Genomic DNA, 25,599 nt, shown 5'->3' with positions numbered 1-25,599 from the left:
TTAAGACAAAGCCAAAAGAAATATTAGTATTAATGTTAACATCTATCATGCCCGTCAGTTAATGCTATCAACTCAAGACAGAGAATAATTTGTATAGCGTGTTTATCTCAAAGTCAGTATTCTCTTAGGGTTCAAGTATGCCCCCATATCTGCACTTACTCTCTACAGCTGCTAATGCTAACCTCAGCCACACAGAGAGAGCAAAACCCAAAGGATATTGGACATTGATTTTGTGGCTTCATCAATGTTGCACCCTGATTAATCTGGACAACTCAAGTCACTAAATGGGTTTTTAAAATTTTTCTGTCTTGTGTTATCCAGTTCAACCATCTGCACAGCCTAAACGAAGCAGGTAAATATAGACTTGCTCCTTCACTTCCCGGCTGTTGAGAACCCGTTTAAAACTCAATCTGTAAGTTGGTTGATTGCACACAAAAATGTCAAGTGGCTTATTCCCCATTTTCATAGGCTCAACTCTATGCTGGCTCTGGAAATTGACTTAAGTTGGTAAAAGAATAGAGGTAAAATTTCTATTATAGTGCAGCTTAGGCAGGATGATATTGATTTAGCCTAAGTATAGTGAAGCTTATTAAATTGCAATTTAGGGATTTGAAACACTGAGTTAAATCTTGGGAGACTGGGGCTAAATAATGAATTTTTTCAACCAGCATTGATAACCACTCTGACCTTTTGTAGGCCATGCACAGTGCTAGATGGTAGCCAGATAAACCATGGTCAGTTCAGAACTTATAGACATACCTTATTTTATAGTTGCAGTTAGTAATCTTTTTCTATTATTAGTGTTCTTGTAGACATGCATGTTTGTGTATCTAACTTTAAGCGAAGACTTTGTCTTCTGTTTCCTACTTTATCATTCTGTTTAGGGACCATGTCTATTGAATGGATAGGAAATAAATCCTAAGCTAACAAGAATTGCTTTTTCATAAATTTTTGGGACAACTTTTAAAAATCTCTCGAACTGATGCTTTAAATGAAATAGTTTTCACGGACTCCAGTCACTGTGGATAGCGTCGTGGGTCACCATGACCTATTTCTGTGACTTGGAAAGGTAAGTACTAATGAGATTTCTTGAGGTTGGCTTAGTGACTTGGCAAGACCACCTGTAAGGTTGATGATACACTCAGTTACTTTGGCTGGATAGACAGAGGCAGAGGACTAAATTCCCTGGTGTGTGTACAGAATTTTGGGGACATGCTTTTGGAAGTCACTTTCCATAAATCACTCCCAGGATTGTATTTTATCATTTGAGTCTATAAAATACCTCGTACATATTTTTAATTATAGCTTTGGCTTTAAAAATTTACCTAACTGCATATGAAAATACTGGTCTTTTAATATGCTTTGGTTGTAATGAAATAATTAAAAGAACATAACTAATAGTAAGACTCCAAGGAGATTAACATATTAACAACTTAGCATCTCCAACTTACTTCTGATTAAAAAGTTGTTGATTAATGGTGTAGGTATAACGTGGTATGTAGCCACTCAAAATTCCACCTTGACGAAGAATCATTTGGTAAGAACAAGAAATTCAGAAGCTAGAGCAAATAGTGAGGGGGGCACAGGAAGAAGGGAAAGATAGTAGAGGCAATTCTTTAAGATTTGTATACTGGTACGTGTTTTTTGAGCAAATCCTCTCATCCCTGTTTCTCTTCTCCCCTCTTCCAAATTCAGCTATACTGAAAGGCATCTTACAATGACAAAATTAGGAGTTGCTTGTCAGTATCACCATGTTTGAATTAAAATGAAAATATAAAAGAAGGGCCTTATATACCTGAGTCTGACTTTCCCTCAATTTTTATATAACTGTATTCTTGGTCTTTAGCAAAGGCAAGATACGCGTTCCTCTAATCTACCGTTTTATTGGCGCCTCCTGAAGTCCTATAGCTCATGTTGGTGAACCGACAGTTATGCCAACCTCAAAAGAATGCAAGCATGTTAATTTTACTCTGCTTCTTTAGGAAGTTGTATATATATTTATTCAACAGTAAAGCAGCATTTTAACTTTCAATCTGGTGTTGTTATGTTATTGGGAGTGGGGCTGGGAAGCTGTCGAATGTAGAGAAGTAGGGAAAAGATGCAGAGGAAGATGGAATGGGAATAAGGGAAAAAAACAGAAGTAAAAAAGAATGGTGCAGAGTTGCAAGTATGAGGGAGGGATAGTAGCTCCTGGTTCCTCTTGCACTCAGGAAACATTATTAGGTATTCTTTGGATTTTGTTCCTTTAGCTAATGAACATTTATTGAGCATTTACTCTGTCCCAGCCTCATTCTCGGTGCTGGGGATATAAGGTGCTTACAGATAAGTGAGGGAAGATGTGTTTGGTGGTCTTTGCCTTTTTAGCATCTTTCTCCTGCTCTTCCACTGCGTTGCTTTCTCCGGGTGTAATAACACAAAATTGTCAGGCTTATTTTGAGGTAATCCTCTGGCCCCAACTCTAGCTTATGGAAAAGTCTGCACTTGGAAATCATACGTCAAGTGTTGACTGACCATCTACAGCAGGCTTCATAAACTCAGACGTCCCCAGGGCTAGGAGGGTCACACATATATGAAAATGGGCCAGGTATCATATGCTTAGGAGTGATGGCATTTTGACTAGATGGAGAGTAGATGTTCCATCCTAAGGCACTTCAGTTCAGTTTTGTAAAACAACAGGAGAGTTAAACAAAACATTATCTGTGAATTGAATCCACCCGTGAGCAAATAGTTTGGGACACCTGCTGTAGATCATTATTCAGTGATCCTAACCTGGTAGGATCAATCCAGCCTAACCGCTGACTTCCTTCCCTTGGGCTGACTGATGTAGCTGAGGTCCGAGGAATGGGTTTGAGGTTTCCTGAAGTCGCTATTCCCAGAGGTGGCAATACAGGGCATTAATTTCTTCCCCCTTAGGTTGGAGTTCAATTTCTAGACACGATATTTGAGGAGGATCATCCGAAGATGATCTGTTTCTCTGATTGACAGACAACAATGAAGAGCTTGCTCATTATTATTCCAATGTGTACACAGTACTCCCTGAGGGCAACAATGTATCTCCCTTCCTCCCAACTCTTTCTTGATATTTATTTTCCCCCAAGTAAACAAGTTCCTTTTCAAGTGGCCTCTCTTCCTTTGTGAGTATCTCTAAGAATGCAAATTAATTTTTATGTACGGGCTAGAATGAGTGGGGTTACCCTTGGGCTCTGACAGCACAGCAAGAAGCAGGTGCTGAGGACCATCAGAGTCTGCCAACACATGTAAAGCGACACCAGCATTCCCACGGGTGCCCCACCTGCTTCCTTACTCCTGACTCAAGGCTGGTTTCCATTTCTGTGCCCGCTGGCCGGGCCTCCCTGACCTGGGACGGGGTGCGTCTGCCTGCCTCAAAGGTCGCTGTGTTCTGCATGGGATCCTCCGAGTAGCAGGGGTATTAGTTATAAATATATGTGCTGATTGCATAACATTTCACACCTCTATAGTCTTGTCAATATTTACTCTCAGAAATAGAGGTTAGTTGGCTACTCTCCTAAGCGAGTTTGTTTCTTTTGCTTTTGAAACAAGCTTCAAAATGAGAAAAGTCATTCCAAACACATAAAAGTTACTTTTCCTGGTGATTAGTAAGGATTTATTAAAGAAGCATGCACTCCAAACTTCACAATCTCAAAGTTTAGGACCTGCTTCGGCCTGGGATTATGAAAGGTTTGGGCCGAATATTGTGCTTGTGTTCAAAGTAGTTCACATCCTGTAAAAACAAAGGGTTAAAAAGTCCCTCAGTGGAAGATGAATATACGTTTTTAGATAAAATTAAGGGAATGGTAATTGTACAGAGGGGATTATTTACCACCAAAGATCGACATGACTAACAAGGGTGAGAATGGAACCAGAGCCATTTCTTCGTTATAACCATCTATTCACTAAATGCTCAGGAGCTGGCGGGTTGGACTCTAGAACATTAGAACCATGTTCTAGATGCCGGTCTTTAAAATAAGAATCTGATAGTGCCTTCCGGAAAGTAAAAACGAAACAGCAAGAGCTGGACTTTCGAAAGGAAAAGAAATCGTCACATCACTGTTAAGAACACGGTGGTTGGAAACCGAGTCTGATACTTACTGTTGAGGTGAACTAGGAATGAGACCCCGCAGCTGTCCGTGAAGTGCGTCTTGTATATTGCTAGTTGAATAGAGCCCAATTGGTGAGTTATAGGAAGCGCTCACTACCTGTCTTTTGTCATCAATGTTTGCTGCTGCAACAAAAGGCTGGGCCCTTCTGTTGTGGGCGGTACCAATGGGTTTGAACTCCTGTACAATGGCAGACAAAATACACAGAGCCACAGAATGCACAACAAAGCCGTTAATGAGCAAACCAACAGCATCGCTTTTGTTAATCAAGGCCTCTTAACCCACTATGAGATTAATGGCAAGGTTAAAGAAGGAGTTAGGTATAAACCTTTCTATGTTTTCCTTCCGTGAAATTTACATGTGCTATATTCTCCCACCAAATGTTAAGGTGCAAAGGAATTGACTGTATTTAAAATACTGTAAAATAATTCAAAAATTGTATCTTTTGTCTGCCCCCTGCTGTCTTCTACATCTATAACTTTTAAGAAATTCTCATATGCCTTGCTTGAATACAGAAATTTTGTGGCAGAAAGGAGATTTCTGGCTTAGAAAAATGATTGTACTTAACATTTTTTAAAGTAGAACTTACATAGGCTTTCTCTTCTATTAGTATCTTAAAATTTCCTCCATTTTAGGAAATGGAGGAATAGAACAGAAAGGGAGTGAGCATTTATGAATAACTACACTGAATCATTTTAACTAATCCAAGGAAAAATTCTATTTTTTCTTCGTACCTACAACAGAAAAACAAATTCTTAATTTGGCTTAGGTTATACCTTAAATGTAGAAAAGAGAAGAAGAATTAAAAGACTTTTTTCTTATGAAAGCAGAAATAACATTTCTAGAACCCCTCCCCCATTTATTTTTGTGATGATTTCATGTTTGCGTTTAAAGAACTCTTTATGTTTACTCTAGTCCCAGAAACACTAAAGTCAGTAATGCAGAGAGAGCTAATGTATTTGATTCACAAAAGGATTTTCACTTTATTGCTTTGGGACAAGGACCAAACATCAGAGTTCTGAATTCTGAGTTTGAAATATGCCCGAGTGATCTGAAACTTTCTATTATTGTTATTATTTATTTATTATTGTTTTAGAAGTGATAGCAATGTGTTTAGTGAGTGCCTCTGGGTCATCATTTTTTTCTTTGAGGAAGATTGGCCCTGATCTAACATCTGTTGCCAATCTTCCTCTTTTCGCTTGAGGAAGATTGTCGCTGAGCTAACGTCTGTGCCAATCCTCCTCCATTTTGTATGTGGGATGCCGCCACAGCATGGCTTGATGAGCGGTGTGTAGGTCCACACCTGGGATCTGAACCTATGAATCCCAGGCTGCCAAAGCAGAGGATGAGAACTTAACCACTATGCCACCTGGCCAGCCCCTATATTATTATTTTTTAATGTAGGATCAGATGTTTTCCAATTTTTACATTGATTTATAATTTTGTAAAGTCATTCTATATGTTTTTTCTTCTAAGCAACAGAAGAAAACCAAAAGGGAACACTAAAACACACACGAGCTGATTCTCTTTCCAAATCTTTTCATTTGGCAGAATTAGTAAGATCACTCTTTACAGCAATATTTTCGCTGGCACATTCACAACTTCATTTACTTTTGTGAATGTGCCACCAGTGTTTCACACAGATTTCAAATAGTACAAACATTTATGATTGTTTGAAATGGTATTGGAAGGAGACTGTTTTTATTAAAAAAATAAAAAGATCCTGCAATATCCTTGCTCAGGTCTTTTTGACAGTTTTGTCATTAGAGATGAGTAAGTTGTGGGATGGTGCTTTTTTGTTAGAAAAGAGACCGACTCCCTTTCTCAGGGGTGGAACCAGAGCTTCGCTTAGAGACTCTCGTGCCTGATAACACCAACAATTTCCTGGGGCCCAAGCAGCAAAATGCTTTCTTCTGGTTCTCCAGAGCAGGCAGTCCCCACACATACTCCCTATTCCACCATCTACGCCTATTGGCGAAGCCCTCTTTTTTTTTTTTTTTAAATAGTTATGAGAAAGCAAATGATGTGTAGCTTCAAATACTAGCCTACTGAGTGTTTCACTCCAGCTCCTCAAGTCTCAGGGTACCTGAAAACCTGCGATGTGGTAAAGAGCAGCTTTTCTCTCATCGCCCTTAACAGCGTGTTTTAACAGCTTCCAGAACTTGAAAAGAAGGTCTGAGTTGAACACAATAGCTTATGCTTCTAGAGTGTGATTGAATTGACCAATTTTTTTCCTCCAGAATAATGGCTCACTTCCTAGGGGTTGGTTGTGTAACAATACCGTTGCTGATATTAGACAGCAGCATGACTCAAACCACCAAACGTGGCTTTCGAAAAATGCTAAATCCCGGAACATGTGAAAATGTGTGTAGTCAAACATTTATAAAGAGGTACAATCAGATTGTTTTGGCTGATTTAATAATGAGTTTGGATTGGCTGTGTTATATGATTAACCATTATAATTAGCCATTATTATGGCATGAAAAAAGTGAACTGGAAATAATTATAAATAATGACAACAGCCATGATTCAAGCCTTTGTTGACCTTTTTGATATGAAAGAAGACAGAAAACTAATTGCCTAATTTAGTTTTGATGGATTATAAACCTCTAAGGCTAATTATAAGAGTGAATCAGGCAGGGCTGAAGAACTCAAGTTTTGTGGAACTTAGCTTTTTTTTTTTAATAGAAAAACCAAAGTATGATATGCCTTAAACATCTTGATAAATAGAATTGAATTTACAAAAATTAACATAATATTATGGCTTTATGGGAAAAAAATCTCTGCCCTTATTTCTTCTTAGTCTTAAAATGGTAAATAAACATGGATGGTGATTGTCCTGTGAATGAGGCAACTTCTTTGAAAATATTTGTCCACTATAATCTCTAGTAGAACTTCCAAATAGCAGCACACAAGTTAATTAGCTCCAAGCTTTTTCTTTGCCATTTTCAGTTTTGGTTATATATTGCAAAGATCACAAATGTGTAATTTGTTAAAAAGAAAAAAATAAAACCCTCTATTTTCTACTCAGATCATAAAAGGAAATGTTTTGAATACAGGCTTCAAACATTTGTATTTAGGCTTTGCAAAGCATTAGTTTATGGGCTGCTAGAGTCATTCCAAAAAGCACGATGAAGTGTATACACCAACGGTAAACGAAAACTTTAAGTATGGCACAGAGAGGCAACATTCTGTCCAAGACTTACATCATTGCTGATGGTCAAACAGCATCAAAAGACAAAACCAATTAGCAGTTTGCTATTCCACTTTTATTCCTTTTTATTTTTTCCTGGAAAATCATTAGTAACTGAAAATACCAGCCAAAAATTTATATAGTAGTTAATACAGTCCAGCTCTTGTGTTTATTCTACCCAGACAAAAGCATCCAAACGATTCTTATCTCTTAAGGGATTCAATACGTCATCATTGCAATTAATTACACTTTCAAATATTATTTTTAAGTGTTAGGAGCTTGTCTTAAGGAATAATATTTTGAATTAATGAAATGCTAGAGCTGCCAGAGTAAAAGCTAAGGAACTTGACAGAGATCTACTGACATTGGGAGAATGCAGCTCTGCACAGCAATCCCCCAAGCCCTTGGCATGACCTCAGCCAGGACAGCATTCAAAGCCAGTTCACCTTCAATTTCTTACTTGGAGAAATTGTCCACAGAATGAGATTCAGTCCAAGAACTGAGGCAATTACCAGCTCCAACAGAAATCACATGCTTGATAATATACATATATAGCTCTTTATTTTTAAGAAAAAATAGTTATGAAGTTATGGAAATAAACATATCAAGTGATCATATATTTGATCAAGCCACACTGAGTAAATGATTCTATTTTATCATGTTTGGAATTTATGAACAATCGCTGCCCCCAGTTAACCCCCCCCCCCCCCGCTATGCTCACTCCTTGAATGCAAAATAAAGTCACTCTTATAATTATTTCTTCTTTAGTGATCTGTTTCAAGTGTTTCCCCTATCTCATTGGGGCAGAATTTGGGCAAATGGGGATTAAGAGCTTGTTTTGTGTAGGCTGCCTTCCAGTTATGGAAACATTGTAGAATAAAATTGTATTATGAAAATATAAGCAGCTTCAACCCGTAGCTCACTTGACTGTGCATGTAGTACATCTTTATGATGAAATGTTCTATGCAAGGAGGCAATCATTTATATGGAAAAGGAAATAGCTATCTTTTCATTTAGAAAGAACCATTTTTATTTCTGAAAAGTATCTTTCCTGTATTGTGAAAGCTACATTATAATTTTGAGTTGTTCAATTAACATTAAACAAAGATGAGGATAATGTTTCGTTTGAGAATGTAAGCTTTGAAAAAGGACAAAGAACTCTAACAACACACCTAAAGTCTGGAGCAATGCTTTGTATAGAAAAGCCCCTATGTCTGCTCATAGGCCATGTTCAAGATTGTATGGAAGAGGTTTATTCAGTGGCTGGGGGTTGATCTAAACAACCCCTAAACTTCCTTTTAAGCCTAAGATTTGAGTCTAAATTCATAAAAACAAAATTTAACTATTTAATAATAGCATACAAAAAGGAAAAAAAAGCTAGATATTAAAATTTTGTAAAATCAATTATTACTATAACTGGATGAGACAAAGTCCCCCAAACTAAACCTATGCACAGGGAAAAAGACCAGAAATAAATACACTAACATTTTATTATTTGTGGCTGGGCTTGGATGGTAGGATATAGTGGAGTTTTTTTCAATGAATATATATTACTTTTAAAGTGAAAAAGAATATTTTATTCTAATAGCAAAGGTCACAACTTACAACAGAAGTTTGGCTTGGGTTGAGAAACGAGAACTCAAAGATTGTATTGCCTCACGGCATTTTGCCGTTCATCTACAATGGCGTGTTAAAGCATGATATATTAAGGGCATTCTATTCTCAGACTGACACACTTCTGTTGTCCAGAAAGTTGCTTTATTTGCAGAGTTCTCATTTGGGGGGAAAAAAGAGGCATCTCTTTGCATAGCTTTGTGTTAATTAAAAAAAAATACAAGAAGAATACAAACATAACCACTATTTAGCTTTTCTTTAATCTCATTCTACAAGTTAAATTCACTGCTTGTTTTTCATCACTGCTTTTTGTTCTGGTTTATGCCATAGGATTTTCAGATAGCAGAGGCTGGGCTGAAATGTAGCTATTTGGTGCAGGGAATGTCTGTCCTGAAGTGCCAAGTTACATGGACTGGTCATGCAGAAATCTGGCCTGAGGATGATGGGGAGTAGGAATCCTCTGGTCCTTTAGGGGAAGAACCGAAATGATTCTTATCTCTGAGCCCTTCAAACACCAGCCTCTTGGAGAGGGTGCCGGTGAGAATTGGTCATGATTCAAACTAAAGTAATGTTCAAAGGCTCCATCTGCCTGGCTTCTGAGGCCCTTAACCCAATCTTCACCTTTTTTTTTTTTTTAACCTATATCATTCTTTATCTTTTCCCCATTTGTAATATAAATATCCATATTGTCTAAACCAAAAATTTAGGACACGTGGGCTAATACATGATTGACAAGAGGCCACAGTATTTAAAATTAGCATTATCTTTTAAAATACAATTCTTGGAATAACCATAGTCATAAATTAATACTCTTAGATTTACACAAGGGGCCTCTTTAAGAGGTCCTTAAACTCTGATTCTGGAGAGACATAGCAAAACACAAGAACCCATCTTGGTGTAAGCTCCCCCTGTGCTTAGTAAATTCTGGCTGGGTCACCCACATGAGAGAGTGGGTGCTGCAATAGGATCGGGGATCATTGGGGATTTAGTACTTTGGTCAAATCTGTCTAATTGCCCCATATCTTAGCATCTCCTATTGATGAAATTGGATTTTAAAAATTTGGAAAAATTTTGAATGGAAAAACAATTTGCAAAAGGGGGCAGTCCAATTTTGGATGTGTACTGTATACAGAAAAGGAAATTCAGAATTCTATCCAGTTTGTCCTGGTGATAATAAGAGATTGGTGGTCAATAAATGCATGTATGTGAGCCTTAAATTTTCTTTCTTTTTTTTTTTTTTTAAAGCACCACATGATCTCTTTTTCTCATGTGTTGCCTCTAAGTGATGAGTTGATGAGGGTGGAGGAAGCGGTTGGGCTGGGGCATTACTGTGAAAGGCTATCTACAAGTGACAGCTCTTGCTCAAGAACTCAGTGTTTTCTTCTTGCTATCTTTTCTTCTACCAAAGAAAATGTTCATGAGAGGCATTATTATTCCCCAACACACCTCAGCTGCCACAGGAAGCTGCCATCGACATTCAGATCTCTTCTCACCACATTTATTACCCTGTCTCGTCCATTTTATCTTTTACTCATTCACCCTGAAGAGCAGAGCTCTTACCTGACCAAAATTTCTCTCTAAACTTTCACAATCACTTTTCCATGGGACAGCAGGGGGTGGTGTCAGAACGCCAGTTGGAGAGTTGGTTCCCAGGATTGGTCCTGGGCAACGTTAGAAAATGCTGTTTATCTTTAGGCCCTCCAGGTCCTTTCATTGAATTGTCAGCTATTTATTGAGTGCCTGCTGTTGTACTATGCCTGGGAGACTCAGAGGAAAGAGAACAGACACACCATTCCCGCCTTCATGAATATTCCATATCCTGCTCGTTCTCTTTGGGGCCTGTTTTCTCCTCCTTTGCTCTTAGTGGTTTTTAGGCTCAGGCTCTTCCTTCCCTCCAGTCAAAAGTCTGGGACAAGGACCTATTAAACTCATTTTCTGTACAGGTTAAACTACTCAGGATGTTTCTTCTCCTGGGGGCGTTGTATTTTAACTGAAAATAAAGTTTCCATCCAAAGTAATTTGTAATAACCCTTGTAACAGCAATGAGGAAGGCGTTCCAGGTATCTAGGAAGCCCCATCACATAGGCAGCTTCCTCTCTCACTGACAAAGGCCAGGAGGCTTTCTGATCACAGCCTGGTGGGAGGGGGGGTACCAGCTCTACAATAATGAGAGCCCCCATTCAATGAGCAATCTAATGTGCCAAGTTCTTTTTTAATATTATTTAATTTAAATCTTTGAGGAGCCCTATGAGATACATGCACATATGGTACTTTACATGTATTTTATCAAAAAGAAAATGGTGGCTTACGGAGACAAGTGGAAAACTTGGACAAAATTCAGGAGCTGACGATCCTGAAAAGGGAAACACTGCCGAAGCATAAATTACAAGTAGGTTTTCAGTTCAGTTTCATTAGATATATATAAAAATGACACTTTGGGAATAGCTAATCAGTTTAGTAGGAATACTTGTTTAAAAAGGGATATTCAATTTATGTCTGTCTCTCTAATCTTGGGAAGCATCTGCCTAAATAGAGGTTCTAAAGTTACTTTCTTGATTACATTTTTCCATACAGTACAATTGAGGGTTGGTGTAATTTCAGTTTTTTGGAGCTTTTGAAAGGAGACTAGTCAGATAAGCATCCGATTATTAGATTAATTTAGCTCTTGAGATAGAGCTGCCTCAAGGGGAAAATCCTTTGTCTTTTGGAATTCAGCTGCACGGGCTGAATATCCCCATAATTACATAATGCAAAACTCTTTCTGTAGAGTAAACTTAATTACAGAATGCCAGAATTGAGAATTAAAGAAGGATGTAAAATAAGATCTGGCTGAAGACCTCAAGGGATTGGAGTTCACAATAACTAGTAGATTAGAGACACCTGTTTCAAATGGTCCACCCTATTTATGTTTTGCTTTGTTTTAACATCTTAAACTTCTTGGATTACCTCATGGTCATTTGGCAGAAGTCCATCATAAAAAAATATGGATTATTTGTAGATATAGCCAAATTTTTTCCTGATGAGAACATATTTGTCTTTTAACAAGATGTTTGCCTAGGCATACTTCTCTTTTCTTGATAAAAGAAAGAAGACATGGATAACATAAATCAATCTCAGAGAGCCAGGGCAGACAACTGCATCATCATCAGGTAGCTTATTCCAAGTTTTTAGATGTGTCATTTCTTCCTCCTGGAAGGCATCCACATCACTTAAAAGGAAATGCAATGTGAATATCATTTACTCGAAAATTCATACCTGTGGTTCTGATTCTAAGTTGATTTTGAAAGGATGAGCCTTCCCATCTTCAGTTACCTGTGGAGACCACAAGCGAGTGTCTGCCCTGTAAATAAAATACAGTTCATAAATTCCAAATTCTAATGGAGCTTCCACTGTTAGCATACTTTAATTTCCTGTAATGTTTGTGAGACACTATCAACCCTTGCTAATTTAAGCAAAAGCAATATTCTTTGCTCATTACTCTTTATTCTCCCAAGCAATTAGTCTTACATTTTTAGTGTACTTCTGGGGAAACTTGGATGGATCATAATTGCCTGGAGGAATGCTATGGGCTGAATGTTCGTGTCCCCCCGAATTCATATGTTCAACCCTAATTCCCAATGTGATGATATTTGGAGGTGGGGCCTTAGGGAGGTAATTAGGGTTAGAAGACATCATGAGGGTGGGACCCTCATAATGGGATTAATGCCCTTATAAAAAGAGGAAGAAACACAAGATCCCTCTCTCTCTCTCTCTGCGTTGGGAGAAAGTAGGTCTCCAACGCATGTGGTACAGGGTACAGGAGAGGGAGAATCTGGCGCCACACCCCGCAGAGGACCACAGGCAAAATCCCCAGGTCTCCTCGACTTCCCTCCTAGCCTACCTAGGCCAGCACAGGAGACAGTGAGTAATTTGCCAGGTGAATTTGCTGTTGCCATCAAGGAAACGTGCTTTGTCCAGTCCTTCTGATGTAGCTATTGGGACTGTGCGCTCTTGAGGGGCTGTGTGTTTGGCGGGAACACAGGTTATGCACAGACAGGGAAAGAATCAATTTTACCCCATGAAATGGCAGATTGGCTGGCTGACTGTGCCTTCTGTCCCACAGCAGGGAAAACCGTGAATACAATAGTAACAGGATAAACTCACAAACAACCACTATTAAGAAACATGATTTTCACAATTCAGTTTCACACTAGGGTTCTGATGCCAAAAGATCAGGTTCAATTTCCTAAATTTTTTTTTTTTTTTTTGGTGAGAAGTCTCATTATCTAACACACTCATGTGCATGTGCACTCTCTCACCTCGTGAGATTCTTCTGGGCTGAATTCTGTAGGAAACAGCCAATGGCATACAGGATATTAACAACCAATTTTTAACATGATCACATTTTGGCAAGTGGATTCTTTTAGGAGAATCTTTACATTCCATTCCATTCTCTACCACATTTAGAACAGCAGTACAACTAGACATGCTGTTCAGGGCTTATGTGGCCAGTACCTTTAATGATTCTATTTTTATAGTCAATTAACTGGGTTAGTCCAGGAAAAAATATTCTTTTCGCCTTTCATTATTCTGACATTCCAGAGAATTCTTTTTAGACATAGTTTGTTAATAGCTACTGGATCAACTGACTTCAGTGAAGAACAGACCAAAGTGGCTGATATATTAAAAAAGTCAGCAAAAATTCTTGGTCCTGTCATACCCCTTTACACTGGGAGGATGAAATCATTTGTAGCTCTGGTTCAGGTTCTCCTGCAAAACAGATCAAATTTTAACACCATTAATTAAAGGGTACCTGTCAATTTTGAGACACAGTTGGTGTGCTGCTGCTTTAATCCTGTCCTGTGCATCAGCATGAGTCATGGACTCTGTACCAAAGCCATCGATAGCCAGGATGACATCTCCAGGACACAGGTTGGCAGCTGCTGCCTTGCTTCCTGGAGTAATCTGGAAGAAATCATGGCACCATTTAAAAACCAACATTCTGCAATATCTTGAATTTTGTGCCTGACATTTATATTCAAGCTTGGTAACATTTTAAATGTTTCACTGGGCAGGAAATTTTAAATGTAACTTAAAATAATTCTTACTTGGTCAATTGTGTTAGCTCTATTTTCCCATCATGCTAAATAATTTTGTTTCTTACTAACCACATTTCATCTATCATGACATCTCTTTTAGAACATCTTTCATCACTCCCCACTTGAATCATATTTTCTTTCCTTTAAACAAAATAATTTGCTTTTAGTTTTTTTTTTTGTTACCCAGAACTCGCTAATTGGGAATAGAACTTTACTAAATTCAGCGAGCTTTTATATTTGTATTGAAACTGCTTTAGCATCCTCATAAGTTGTGATCTTTAAAATTCACATAAAGGGGCATCTAGGATGTAGAAAGCTGGAAAGAGAATCACTTTTGTGCTAATAAAGGGAAGCCATATAATATACAAACTTATAACTTTTCACGAACTCTTCAGGGAGCTAAAGTTGCAGGGCAAGCAACTAGCCTGGACTCTAAGGAAAGACAGGTGCCTCCAATGAAAGACAAGATGTAAGGGTGGGCTCACTTGTGTCAGAGCACAGAGGAAGATGGGGCCACCATACTAAGAATTCAGCTAAAATTATGAACAAGTTGCTAAAGGCCGAGTGTGAGTTAGCATTGTGAGTTAGCACCGAGAACCCTGGGGACCACAGACACAAGAGAGGATTGCATTCACTCACAGTCTCTTTGGCGTGAATGAAGAATGGATAGAACAAATAGAAAACAACTAACAAGATGGCAGATTTTAATTAAACCTTATCAGTAATTACATTATATGTAAATGATCTAAAAACATATCACCTTCTTTTTGTTTAACAGAGATTGTCAAATTAGGTAAAAAAAAAACAAACCAACATCCAATTTTATGCTGTCTACAAGAAATCCATGTGGGTTCCTTTTTGGGGGGGGGGGGATGATATGGGAAATAATATGAGAAAAATGAAAATGGGAAAAAAATGGTTGTTAAATGTTTAAAAAGTGCAAATTTGAAATTACTATTGGGTATTCGGGTAAAGACAACGATTCTTTTGATTGCTATACCTATTCCCAATTTTTCTGGGTAAATCCCAACTATTTACCACTCCCTAATAGTCCTCATCCTGTCTTACCCTGCCTACTTCTCTAACATCATCTTACCCCATTCCTGCTCCCCCTTGTCCACTGCGCTGTAGCTATTCCGGTCTCCAGTTAGTTCCTCAAATAGGCCAAGCTTGTACACTCTTCAGGGCTTTCGACGCACTGTTATTTTTGCCTGAAATGCTTCTCCCTCTCTTCACCCAGTTGCTCCTCTCATCCTTTAGGTCTAGGCTTAAATGCCACATTCTCAGAGAGACTTCCCTGAACATCTGAAGTAGCTTCTCCAGCCCCTTTTCCATTGTTCTCCCGCATTATACCCAGTTCCTTTGAAAACAATTTGTACTTTTATATTTGTTTATTTACTTGTGTATTGACTGTCTTTCCAACTAGACTGGAACTTCTTGAGGATGTGTATAATATTATGTATATTCCTGGTGCTTCACTGTGTATGTTCCAGTGTTCAGAATTAATGAATAATTATTGAAAAATGAACAAAAAGGACATATAAATCAGAGCTTATAAAACAAAAAGAGCTAGTCCCTACACACCCAAAGATGGTGGTTATTAATGTCAACCTATCCTTGTTTTGTTTGCAAGTTCCCACTAGCTAAAGCAGAATAATACAAAGGAGTTGACTTAATCCTCAAACTGCTCCAGGAATAAACTAGATTGTTCCTAATGCTTTACTTGAGGATCAATCATTCATTCATTTTTTTTTTCTCTATTTGCTTAATCTAGCTATTGATCCTATTTAACTTTGTGACCCTAAGGGAGAGCCAAGATTCATCTAAATGAATAAAAGTGCCAAAATAATAAATTCTCATGTGTCCTAGCTCTTCAGTCTCATCACTAAAATGTTTAGTGTGCTCATTTTCTTTCAGTAATCATCTCACTGTAGCAATCATGATCATTTTCCAGCAGGAACAGTTGATAGGGGCTGGGTGAAGCGACTGGGGATTATTATATCTCAGCCTTTGGGAAGCACTGCATAGCTGTTTTCCATTTAGACGGTCTCCCAGACCCAGAACTGTTAGAAGAATAAAAGTTTCCATTCCCCATGTGACTTGTAGGGATAAAAATAATCTTAAACTTTTAATTTTCTCTAGCTATAGTTCATCAAAATCAGTACTATTTTTAAATCTCTAAGGCCACAATACTTTTCTTTGAGTAAGAACATGAGAAAGCACGGCTCAGTGTGTTTGCTTTTAAAGTCTCACTTAGCTTTCTAATACACTTAAATAGGTTTCAGTTATATAACACTTAATCTTGATTTAGAAAAGCCTACCAATATTTTTTAGCTCTGGTTAGGATAAGTGGAAGGTAGGGTTGTGTGTGTATCTTTCTATGTGAATTTTAAACAGAGACATCTGGTTGGCTGAACTTAGATACCAAATATTACTAAATTTTATTACCAGTAATAATATGGAAGTTAATAATGCCATCTTATATTTACCCAAAATATTACATTTGCAAAGCTTTTCCTAATAACCTTGACCACTGCAACAGCTCTCAGACAGGCTAGACAAAGAAGATTAGTTTTATTTTTCAGAGGAAGAGAAGTGTCTAAGTAACCTGTGGCTTTCTGCTAAGTTGGGAGCAGCTGTACACCCTTGTCATCAGCTGTTTCAGAAGTCAAGTAGGATAGGAGTTGATAGTGTTGGCCAGAACCCACTTCTGGCTTTGCATTCAACCTGGTAACTGATGTCCTGGGACCTCCAAGGAGGGAGTTGATAAGAAGGAAAAGAGTATGTAGAGAGAGAAGGAGAAAACACAGTCCCTTCACTTCTTCCTAATTCTCAAGTTCAGCTAAGCTAGTGATTAGAAAATGACCACTAAATTGGCCTGGTTTTAGTAAGTTAAACTGTTTTTCATAAGAATCAATTATTTCCCAGCATTACTTTATTACTATATTATTGCTCACAGTTTATTATTAATATGAAGTCCCAAATTAAGAGATGAGAGAGAGAAAATGAGGCAAAGGGTTTTTCAATGGATTATTCTTCAGGTTCATTAGGGTCTCAAATATGAAAAGCATTAGAGAGATCATTGGAAATAGTACTGCCGTCAATCACTTCACACGTGTTTTCAAACTTGTCTGATTAGGAGAATCACCTGGGGTCCTGGCTGAGCATAAGGACTCTGATCCCCTCCAGATGCCTGGAATCACGAATCAGAGGCTCTAGGAGAGGACCTGGGGAATTTGTGTTCTTCCAAGTGCCTCAGATGATTTCTACTATTTACATCAACCTATTGCTTGGGTCCATTTGGAAAAAACTAATTTAAAACACAGATAAAGCATCTAGAATGTTCTATTTACTGTGGGAAGCATGAGGATTTCGAAATCCAAGATATGAGCCTGATGGGATTTTTATGTTAAGAATGACAAACGATTGAAATAGTTATGGATCTGTGGGGAGTGGATCAACATAGCGAGAAGCGCCACTGATCTGTTGTTCTCCGTTGCCTACAAATAAACTCCAGTCCCTTACCGGGCATCTAAAACTCCTCTAGCGCCTGGCTGCCATCTACATTCTTAGAGCTATACCCCACACCAGTTAAGTCAGAATCTCTGCAAGTGGTACCCAGGCATGGATATTCTCAAAAGTTATCCTGGTAAGTCTAATGTGCACCGGGATTGAGGACAGTTATGGTATTGTTGTTATTATTGGAAGTGTATTATTGTTGAGAACTGTTATCTCAATTCTCAAGATAATCTTTTAAGATGAGAAAACTGGTGCTCATAAAGTATAAGAAACTTGCACAGGGTCACACATCCAGTGACCAATCTGAAATTCCTATCTGGGTCTGTCTAACTTTATAACTCAAGCTCTTCCACTATCCCACAATGCCACTCCTGCAGATATTCTCTCTCCTGGATTCCTCCTATCTCTTTCGCTATACTTTTCTCCGGGAATACGGGGCAAGTTGTATGATGGTAGTTTATGCACACGTCCCTTCCCTTCTACTGATATACGAGCTTCTTAGGGAGTAGAAACCCATTACATTATAATCGTATCCTCTACAGCACCTTCCACATACAATACATTCTGCACTTAATAGATGTTTGTGGGATGTATGAATGTTATGAACATATGAACCAGCACTTCCATGTAGACACATCTTTTTAGTAGAACAAAATTAAATAGGTTTTTATTCACTCAACCTTCCTACTACACTTGAATCCTGGAAAAGGATGGCATTCCACTGTAAACATTTCCTTCTAAAAGTTCACATTTCAAATATAGTTTATATTAAAGTAATATACTTTTCTATGTTAAGGCCTGCAAAACTTAAGAATACACTAACATTCTCTATGTTGGTACTCAAGTCCATATACATCTCGGTTACAGTGATGTTGATCCTGGGTGTGTTCTGAATAGGAAGGGAAGCGGGGAAGAGGAATTGAGGGGGAAAGGACCTACTGGCATTGGATGTGTACAATAATTTTACATCATGGACATGAAAGAACCTTGAGCTTTATTCCAAATTGGACCATTTGTGCAAACAAACCATCTGTAACTTGGCTCTGATAGTAGCTCCACCTTCTGGGTGGTCCAAAGACTTAAGAAAGAAACTCCTTAGAACTTTCTTGCCAGAAAAAGAAAAGCTGCTCACTTAGAGATGTGAACCTTAAACTTTATTCTGTGAAATGCTTAGGCAAGTTATATATGGTGTTTGCAGTGACAACCCCCTTCCCCAAACTGAGCATCCACAACTTAAATTTATACTGCACAAAACATAGCACACCTATTGCCTAGAAACTGTTTCCTACAAATTGTATCACAACCAATTGCTAAAATTTTTTGAGAATGTCTGGTGTTTGATTTACCCTACTTCTGATGTTTTTTATGATACAAAATTTCACCTGGCTGATTAATTGGACTGTAAACAATTATGAGGCAGGGACCCCTTGTCCTAATTTTGTGAGTTGTAATTTCAATTAATGGAGAGAGTTACGTTTGCAAACCCTCCTCCCAATTCTGGGGGAGGGGAGGACCACTGTCGAGGAGCATTGCTGTATTCTGCATTTGTAGAGTGTAAGGCTGTGGGGGGGGGGGGGGGGGGGGTATTTGTTATAGGAGGATAAAAATTGATTTAATTGACTTGAGGAATACATCTCATTTATGGGAATTTTTGTGGCATTAAGTGCAGGCATTGATATTTCAATTCATTGCATACTTAAGAACTTATCAAAAACAGACAAATCAATTAACAATAACACAGTTGTAATTTTTCTATATTGTGGAATATTTTTGAGTACACAATCTCTACCTATTTATGATAAAGTCATATAAAAAGTGAACAATCATCCATATTGTGTCTATATTTATTCTATAACATACATGATGTAAAAGCCACCGTGCTCAGCACTGAGTAGCCCCCAAATTTGAACATTCCTGCCCTCAGGGAGCATGCGATTTATAGGATATAGATGTACTCAAACATCTGTGGTACGAGGCATGCTATAAGGAGAGGTTGTCAGTCAAAAGCTATGATAATCAAATGGATGAAATGCTTATTACTGGAAGAAGCCTACCAGAGTGGTATTTGATTGGGTTTCCACAGGCATAGAGGACAGTGGGGTGGGGTGGGGAAGAGAATTCTGGAGAAAAATGATAGTAGGAGCAAAGATATGTTAGAGAAATCGTAAGTAGTCCAGAATAGTGGCACCACTGCCTACTGACAGAGTGAGAGGAGGAAAGGGAGAGGGAAGGAAGAGAGGGGGAGGAAATGAAGTTGGAAACTTGAGTTGGGATAGAGGGTGAAAGCCATGAATGTGTGCAAAGACCACACATTTTATTCTCTGTAAACTGGTGATGCCATTGAAAGATTTTTAAGAATGGAGAAGACAGGAGTAATCTTGCATTTCCCAAAGGTGGCTGGTAAGAACATGCAGGGTAATTTGGAGAGGGGAGACAAACAGCTGGGTGTGAAGTTATGAAATGTTGAATAGGGACAGTGGTGGGAAAAAAAGGAAAGTGGTAGATCTCAAAGATGTAGAATCAATATGACCAGGCGATGAATTGGATGGCACAAAACACTGTCTGGAAATATCTGTACAACAAGCAGACTTTTTCACATGTGTGGACTTCAGAAGGTAGGTTTCGGAGGCAGGTAGACCTGGCATCAGATTCTGTCCCACCACTTGTGATCGTTGGCAGGTTAATGACACTCTTAAACCTCATTCTCCTCATTTGCCAAAAGGGGTATTATTACTACTCCTCTCACAGGATTATTGTGAGATTTAAGTGAGCTGGTGCATATAAGGGGCTTAGAAGAGTGTATGGCAAACAGAGAGTGTAATAACACATATACAACCTTTTCACATAATATAAAAATTATGAAAGTAATGGAATAATTCTACTACCTAACTCCAACGCTCATTTTTTTGTGTAATATCATCTAGTCTTTTTCCAAATGACTTTTAGTATTCTTTTTTTTAAAAAAGATTTTATTTTTTCCTTTTCTCCCCAAAGCCCCCCATACATAGTTGTATATTCTTCGTTGTGGGTCCTTCTAGTTGTGGTATGTGGGACGCTGCCTCAGCGTGGTCTGATGAGCAGTGCCATGTCCGCGCCCAGGATTCGAACTAACGAAACACTGGGCCGCCTGCAGTGGAGCGCGCGAACTTAACCACTCAGCCACGGGGCCAGCCCCTGACTTTTAGTATTCTTACAATTTCAGTGGAAATAGTCTCAATTAGGTGTTCACTAAAGCAAAAGAGTTCAATTCAGTATGCTTTTATTTATTCAACAAGAATCCACCATGTGCATGATTTCGGGGACACTTGGAAAACAAAACAGTTTAATGTGCTCTCCTTGAGTTAAATTAATTGTAGAGAAAAGGCGAAGTCAAATGAAACAATCATATATAGTTGTGCACTGTTGTTGAGCCAAGTGGCAACATGAGTGATACAAATTAGTTATGAGTTAAATATTCAAACAAGAATGGGTTTCCCAAATAATAACCCATTCTATCAAATACAGTCACCAATAGCTCCTGCAGTCTCATTCCAAAATGGAAGCACCGCTTTAAAATAACATTGGTTATAATGTCAGCAACTCAACACTTCAAACATAAGATTAATCACATTGACATGTTACATAATAGTAGCAAGATATTTCTTTTACAAATCATTTAAAGGATTTTTTGTGACAAGATTATTTCTTTAGGATTTAAGATAAATATGATTTATCCTTTGTTAGGGTTCAAGAGCTTATTTCATTTAATATAAACAAATGAAAACTATACTTCAGGAACCTTAAAAATATTTCTTAGTAGAGATAATGGAAACTGTTTTCTTTGGTAAAGCCATAAAAGGCATTGCTTGGCCCAGATGACTGAATCATTTTCTGCTTAATTTACTCAGGAACATTTTGGGGGGTATGTTAGGTTTTCATGTCTCCTACAAAAACACATGTCAGATGTGTTTATACGTTTTTGAAAAGTGTAAAACAAAGCTTGTAGTCTTCCATGGTATGTGTCTGTATGATATGTTTTGATACATTTTAAAAAGACTTTAGTTCCCAAATCTCATAGATGTGTAAGTAGAACAGAATTTAAAAAGAATTGCTTTGTCAGAAATCTACGTGAGTAAATCAGATTACAAAGAATACATTTCTAAAATACAGTATAAGCAGTAAGGAAGAAAAGAAAGTATAATAAAACTATAACATTCTGAAAGTTTATGCTTTTAAATTAGGTTTCATATGCTTTTTATGCGATAATTGAAATAACAATAATTTTCTATTAAGACAAACACGTGTTAGAAAAAAAATCAACTAGACCAACTAGAAATTTATTGACCGGACAGAAATCCTGAAGTTTCCTTTTCCTTCTTTTTCTAATTAGACAATACTCTGGGGGATATTAAGTAAAAAAAGCTTGACTTTGATAATAAAGCATTATTTTCAGAGTTAGGCTGGTGGTGACGTTTTCCATCAGGCAAACTAAACCATCTGACACGTTTTCTTTGTAGTTTGAGTTATAGGTGATAATTCCTAAGCTAAGTTCTCAGCTTTGGAAAATATTTATTCAAAATGCCTGGAAACCTAGGAATACCGATTAGTAGTATTTTCCCTGTCTCGGCTGATACGAGCGGTTCCAACTTGGCCGACCCAGGTTGGGCTCTGCGAACAGCGCCCTGCTGAAGTTTTCATCCAGACAAGAAAAGCGGTTAGATGCGTGTCTAGCTCCAAGAAACAATCGCCTCGCCTCTGCTTGAGGACCCACTCTCCTGCGTTACTGAGGGGGCACCGGGGGTGGAGGGCGAGAAGGCACCCGGTCCTGGCAGCCTCGGCTTCTCTGAGCCCAGGGAAATCACGCAGTCCGTTCACCTGTCCTCGGAAAGTTGCTGGGGACCAAAAGGATGCCGAGAGACCACTGGAGCTGACTTGGTTAAATCTCTAAGCTGCTCTGCATCCTCCAAACCTGTTTGCGAAGTTGCTTCTGCCCCTCGAACTGTGAGCCCCAAGCTGAGGACCCACCCAGCACACCCGGGCTCACTGACCACTCTCCGCCGCTCCAAGGGGACCCGCCAAAAGCCAAAGTCCCCAACTTTTAGCACAAGAATGGAAAACACCTACCCTGGTGATGACCAAAGGCTGGTTGAAGTCTATGCCCCCAGAGAGTCTGAAGCCCCAGGGCGCGGGGCCCGGGAGGATCACGTTCTGGGGCATGGTGACTCCTGGCGCGGCCTTCCTCGGGCGGGGGCGCCTTGGCTCCCAGTGACTGGGGCGCAGCGAGGGGCGGCCCTGCCCACGGCGAGTGTCCCCGAGTGGGACAGCCCACTCCGCTCCCGGGGCAGTGTCCTCGCCTGGACTGTGGCCCAGGAGCTTTATCCCTTCTCCCGAGTGACGTCACTGGCCTACTCTCCTCCCCGCCCCCTCCCACCAAGGAGAGCTCCAACTTTGGAAGAAAGAGACGCGCCAGACCCGCGGGAGTTCACGGCCGCGCACTGGCCGGGGGCAGCGTCCCAGACCCTCCGGGCGCGCGCTGGAGGAGGCTTCGGGTTACAACTTCCATCACTTTCTTAAAGTAACACCTGTCCTCCTGTTTATCTTCTCCTTGGAGGTCAGCAGTGCGCTTCGTTCGAAGTTAAAAACAAACCACAGCCTCTGTGCTTTCAATTGAAATAAAACGCAAGCACCATTAATGTAATTATTTAGCAATTTTGAGTGCGATAATATTTACTTACCAGCTGTGTGACCTTGGTTAAGTTACTTAACGTCCTTAAGCCTCAGTTTTTTCATCTGTAAAATAGGGATAATAATTGTACTTACCTCGTAGGGTTACCATGAAACTTGTACCTCTGCACAGTGAAATACCATGAAAATGGGCTGCGTCTGCACAGTGCCTGGCATAGCATAAGCGCTCAATAAATATTAAGCATTTGTGCAATTAAGTACATATAGTAATATATATTTATGGGTATACATAATATACTTAATTACATAAACAAATATATTCAAAATTTATTTTTTAAAAACGAAGAAATCTGAGTGAAATTGTTATACAAACATACACCCAATCTAACGAACCATTAAAAGTACATATGAACAGATGGTTAACCAATATACTCAAAATATAGTTTAATTTTGATTGGAGCAATTGTCACCTCCCTCAAATTCAGTCTCTAAACTTGTGTTTTTGACACATCAGAGGCAAGTGTAACAAACATAGGAGTGGAGACTGCCCCCTGTGGACGCTGCAGCCAGTGTGAGGATGCTGAGTGGAGTGTGAGTAAGATGGACTGAGAGGCACCCCAAACCAGATGAAATAGCATAGAGGAAAAGGAGGGGGACGAGTATTCATTGAGCATCTCCACGGTCCCGGTGCTGTCACCATTGCTTCAGGCCTGTGATCTTCATTCTCATGACAAGTCCATCAGATTGCTGCTATTATTCCCCTTTTTTTTCCAGATAAGGAAACCCTTTCTTAGAAGTGGAATTACTTGCATAAGATCACGCAGTTAATAAGTGGTAGGATTGAGATCACAAACCCAGGTCTGCTTGGTGAAGGCATAGAGATCAGGAGAGTGTGGGGAGGCTACTGTTGTAGTGTCAATGTGGAATCAAGTATTTTCGGTGTTATACTCCAGAATGTTCTGATTCCCAATGAGTGAGGGAAGAAGGAAGGGAGAGAAGTATGAAATGCTTTAAAAACCTAAAAGTGAGGGTCTTGGACTTAATGCCCAACATGATAGGGCCATATCGGTCCAGGAGAGCAGAGCTGCCGTATGCTTTCAATAAAGTAGTCTGACTGGAAGTGGTTTTAAGACTGATAGAGAAAAGAGATTCAGGAAGCTGTAAGCAAAGCAATTGGACCAGCCTGGGGACAGTGTAAATCACAAACCCAGGACTGATACTACTTTGCTCATGGTGGTGGATGACGTAAAAGTCCCAGAGGATAGGTGTTTTCCAGTGCCCCACCTATGTTGGGTTATCAGGGAAATTATCATAATATATTCTTGTTGATTTTGCCTATTTGGGCTTGCTATTTTGTGCAAAGCACATTTCCTCTCTGTCACTGGTACACGCACACACACTCCCCCCTCCCCCCACATGCCCCCAGAGGTCAACGGACAGAAAAAAACCAGGCAAGTTATTTGGTACAGTGTGATTGTAATAATCAATTATTTATACCTTACCTCATGAGCTGACTTATACAGCCAGTCAATGACGTGTTTTGTTTTTTGTATTTTTTTGTTTTTCCGCCTTTTTGCTGGTCATTTTGACTTCCTTTAGATGTGAGCAACATCTATATGACATCAACATAATACCTGATGAGTTTTCTTTTTTAAAGCTAGGGAGGTAGCTTCCCGCCATATTGTCATTTCTTTTTGTAATTTTTTTTTTATTTTAAAGATTGGCACCTGTGCTAACATTGTTGCTAATCTCTTTTTTTTCTTCTTCTTCTTCTCCCTCAATCCCCCCTGGCACATAGTTGTATATTCTAGTTTTGAGTGCCTCTGGTTGTGCTATATGGGACGCCACCTCATGTGGCCTGATGAGCAGTGCCATGTCTGTGCCCAGGATCCAAACTGGTGAAACCCTGGGCCGGCGAAACCCCGGGCAACCGAAATGGAGCATGCAAACTTAATCACTTGGCCATGGGTCCGGCCCCTGATGAGTTTTTAAGACTTTTCAGAGAGCATGGGAGGTGACCATAACAAAACATAGGAGTTGAGAGTGTTCCGTGTGGACTCTGCGGCCAGATTGAGAGGGCTGCTTTTGGTTTGGGTTCTGTCCCAAGAAGAAGTCCTTTTGGGATGAGCTTTTCATTTATTTTCTTTTTATATTTCCCTTTTTAAAGGATTATGATAAACTCCCTATGATTCTGTTAAATATTACTCTGAGGATTATTTTAAACCATGTTTAGACAGTCCTTTAACTTTTTCCTTTGAGAAAAGCATCAATAAAACTGTCCATTCTACTCTTATATAACCAGAGAAACTTTCTGTTCGTTAAAACAATCATCTCTCCTACTCTAATTCTCAAATCTATCATTTTGACCTTGAACTCTCATCTATTTTCTGATCCTGTTTTTCTAACTGCCAAT

General features: G+C 39.1%; 1 protein-coding gene across 3 annotated transcripts in view; it reads right to left on the bottom strand.

Annotated features, from left to right (window-relative positions):
• Positions 1-22,872, bottom strand: part of PDLIM3 (PDZ and LIM domain 3) — a 30,460-nt gene extending 7,588 nt beyond the window's left edge. For 2 of the 3 annotated variants that reach the window (XM_046648616.1, XM_046648619.1), the window contains exons 1-4: positions 22,626-22,870; positions 13,718-13,869; positions 12,181-12,265; positions 3,675-3,742 (exon numbers count right to left, since the gene is read on the bottom strand). In XM_046648616.1, the coding sequence (XP_046504572.1) occupies positions 3,675-3,742; positions 12,181-12,265; positions 13,718-13,869; positions 22,626-22,718 (398 nt within the window). In that variant the 5' untranslated portion in view covers positions 22,719-22,870. Of the gene's footprint in view, positions 1-3,674; positions 3,743-4,110; positions 4,299-12,180; positions 12,266-13,717; positions 13,870-22,625 lie in introns of all 3 variants that reach the window. The other variant, XM_046648617.1, reaches the window with a different exon arrangement.
• Between the last annotated feature and the right edge of the window lie 2,727 nt (positions 22,873-25,599).

This window comes from Equus quagga, chromosome 22 (genome assembly GCF_021613505.1).
Source record: "Equus quagga isolate Etosha38 chromosome 22, UCLA_HA_Equagga_1.0, whole genome shotgun sequence".
NCBI classification, from domain to species: domain Eukaryota; kingdom Metazoa; phylum Chordata; class Mammalia; order Perissodactyla; family Equidae; genus Equus; species Equus quagga.
The sequence above is the reverse complement of the archived record's forward strand: the minus strand, read 5'-3'. Positions and strand labels throughout refer to the sequence as shown.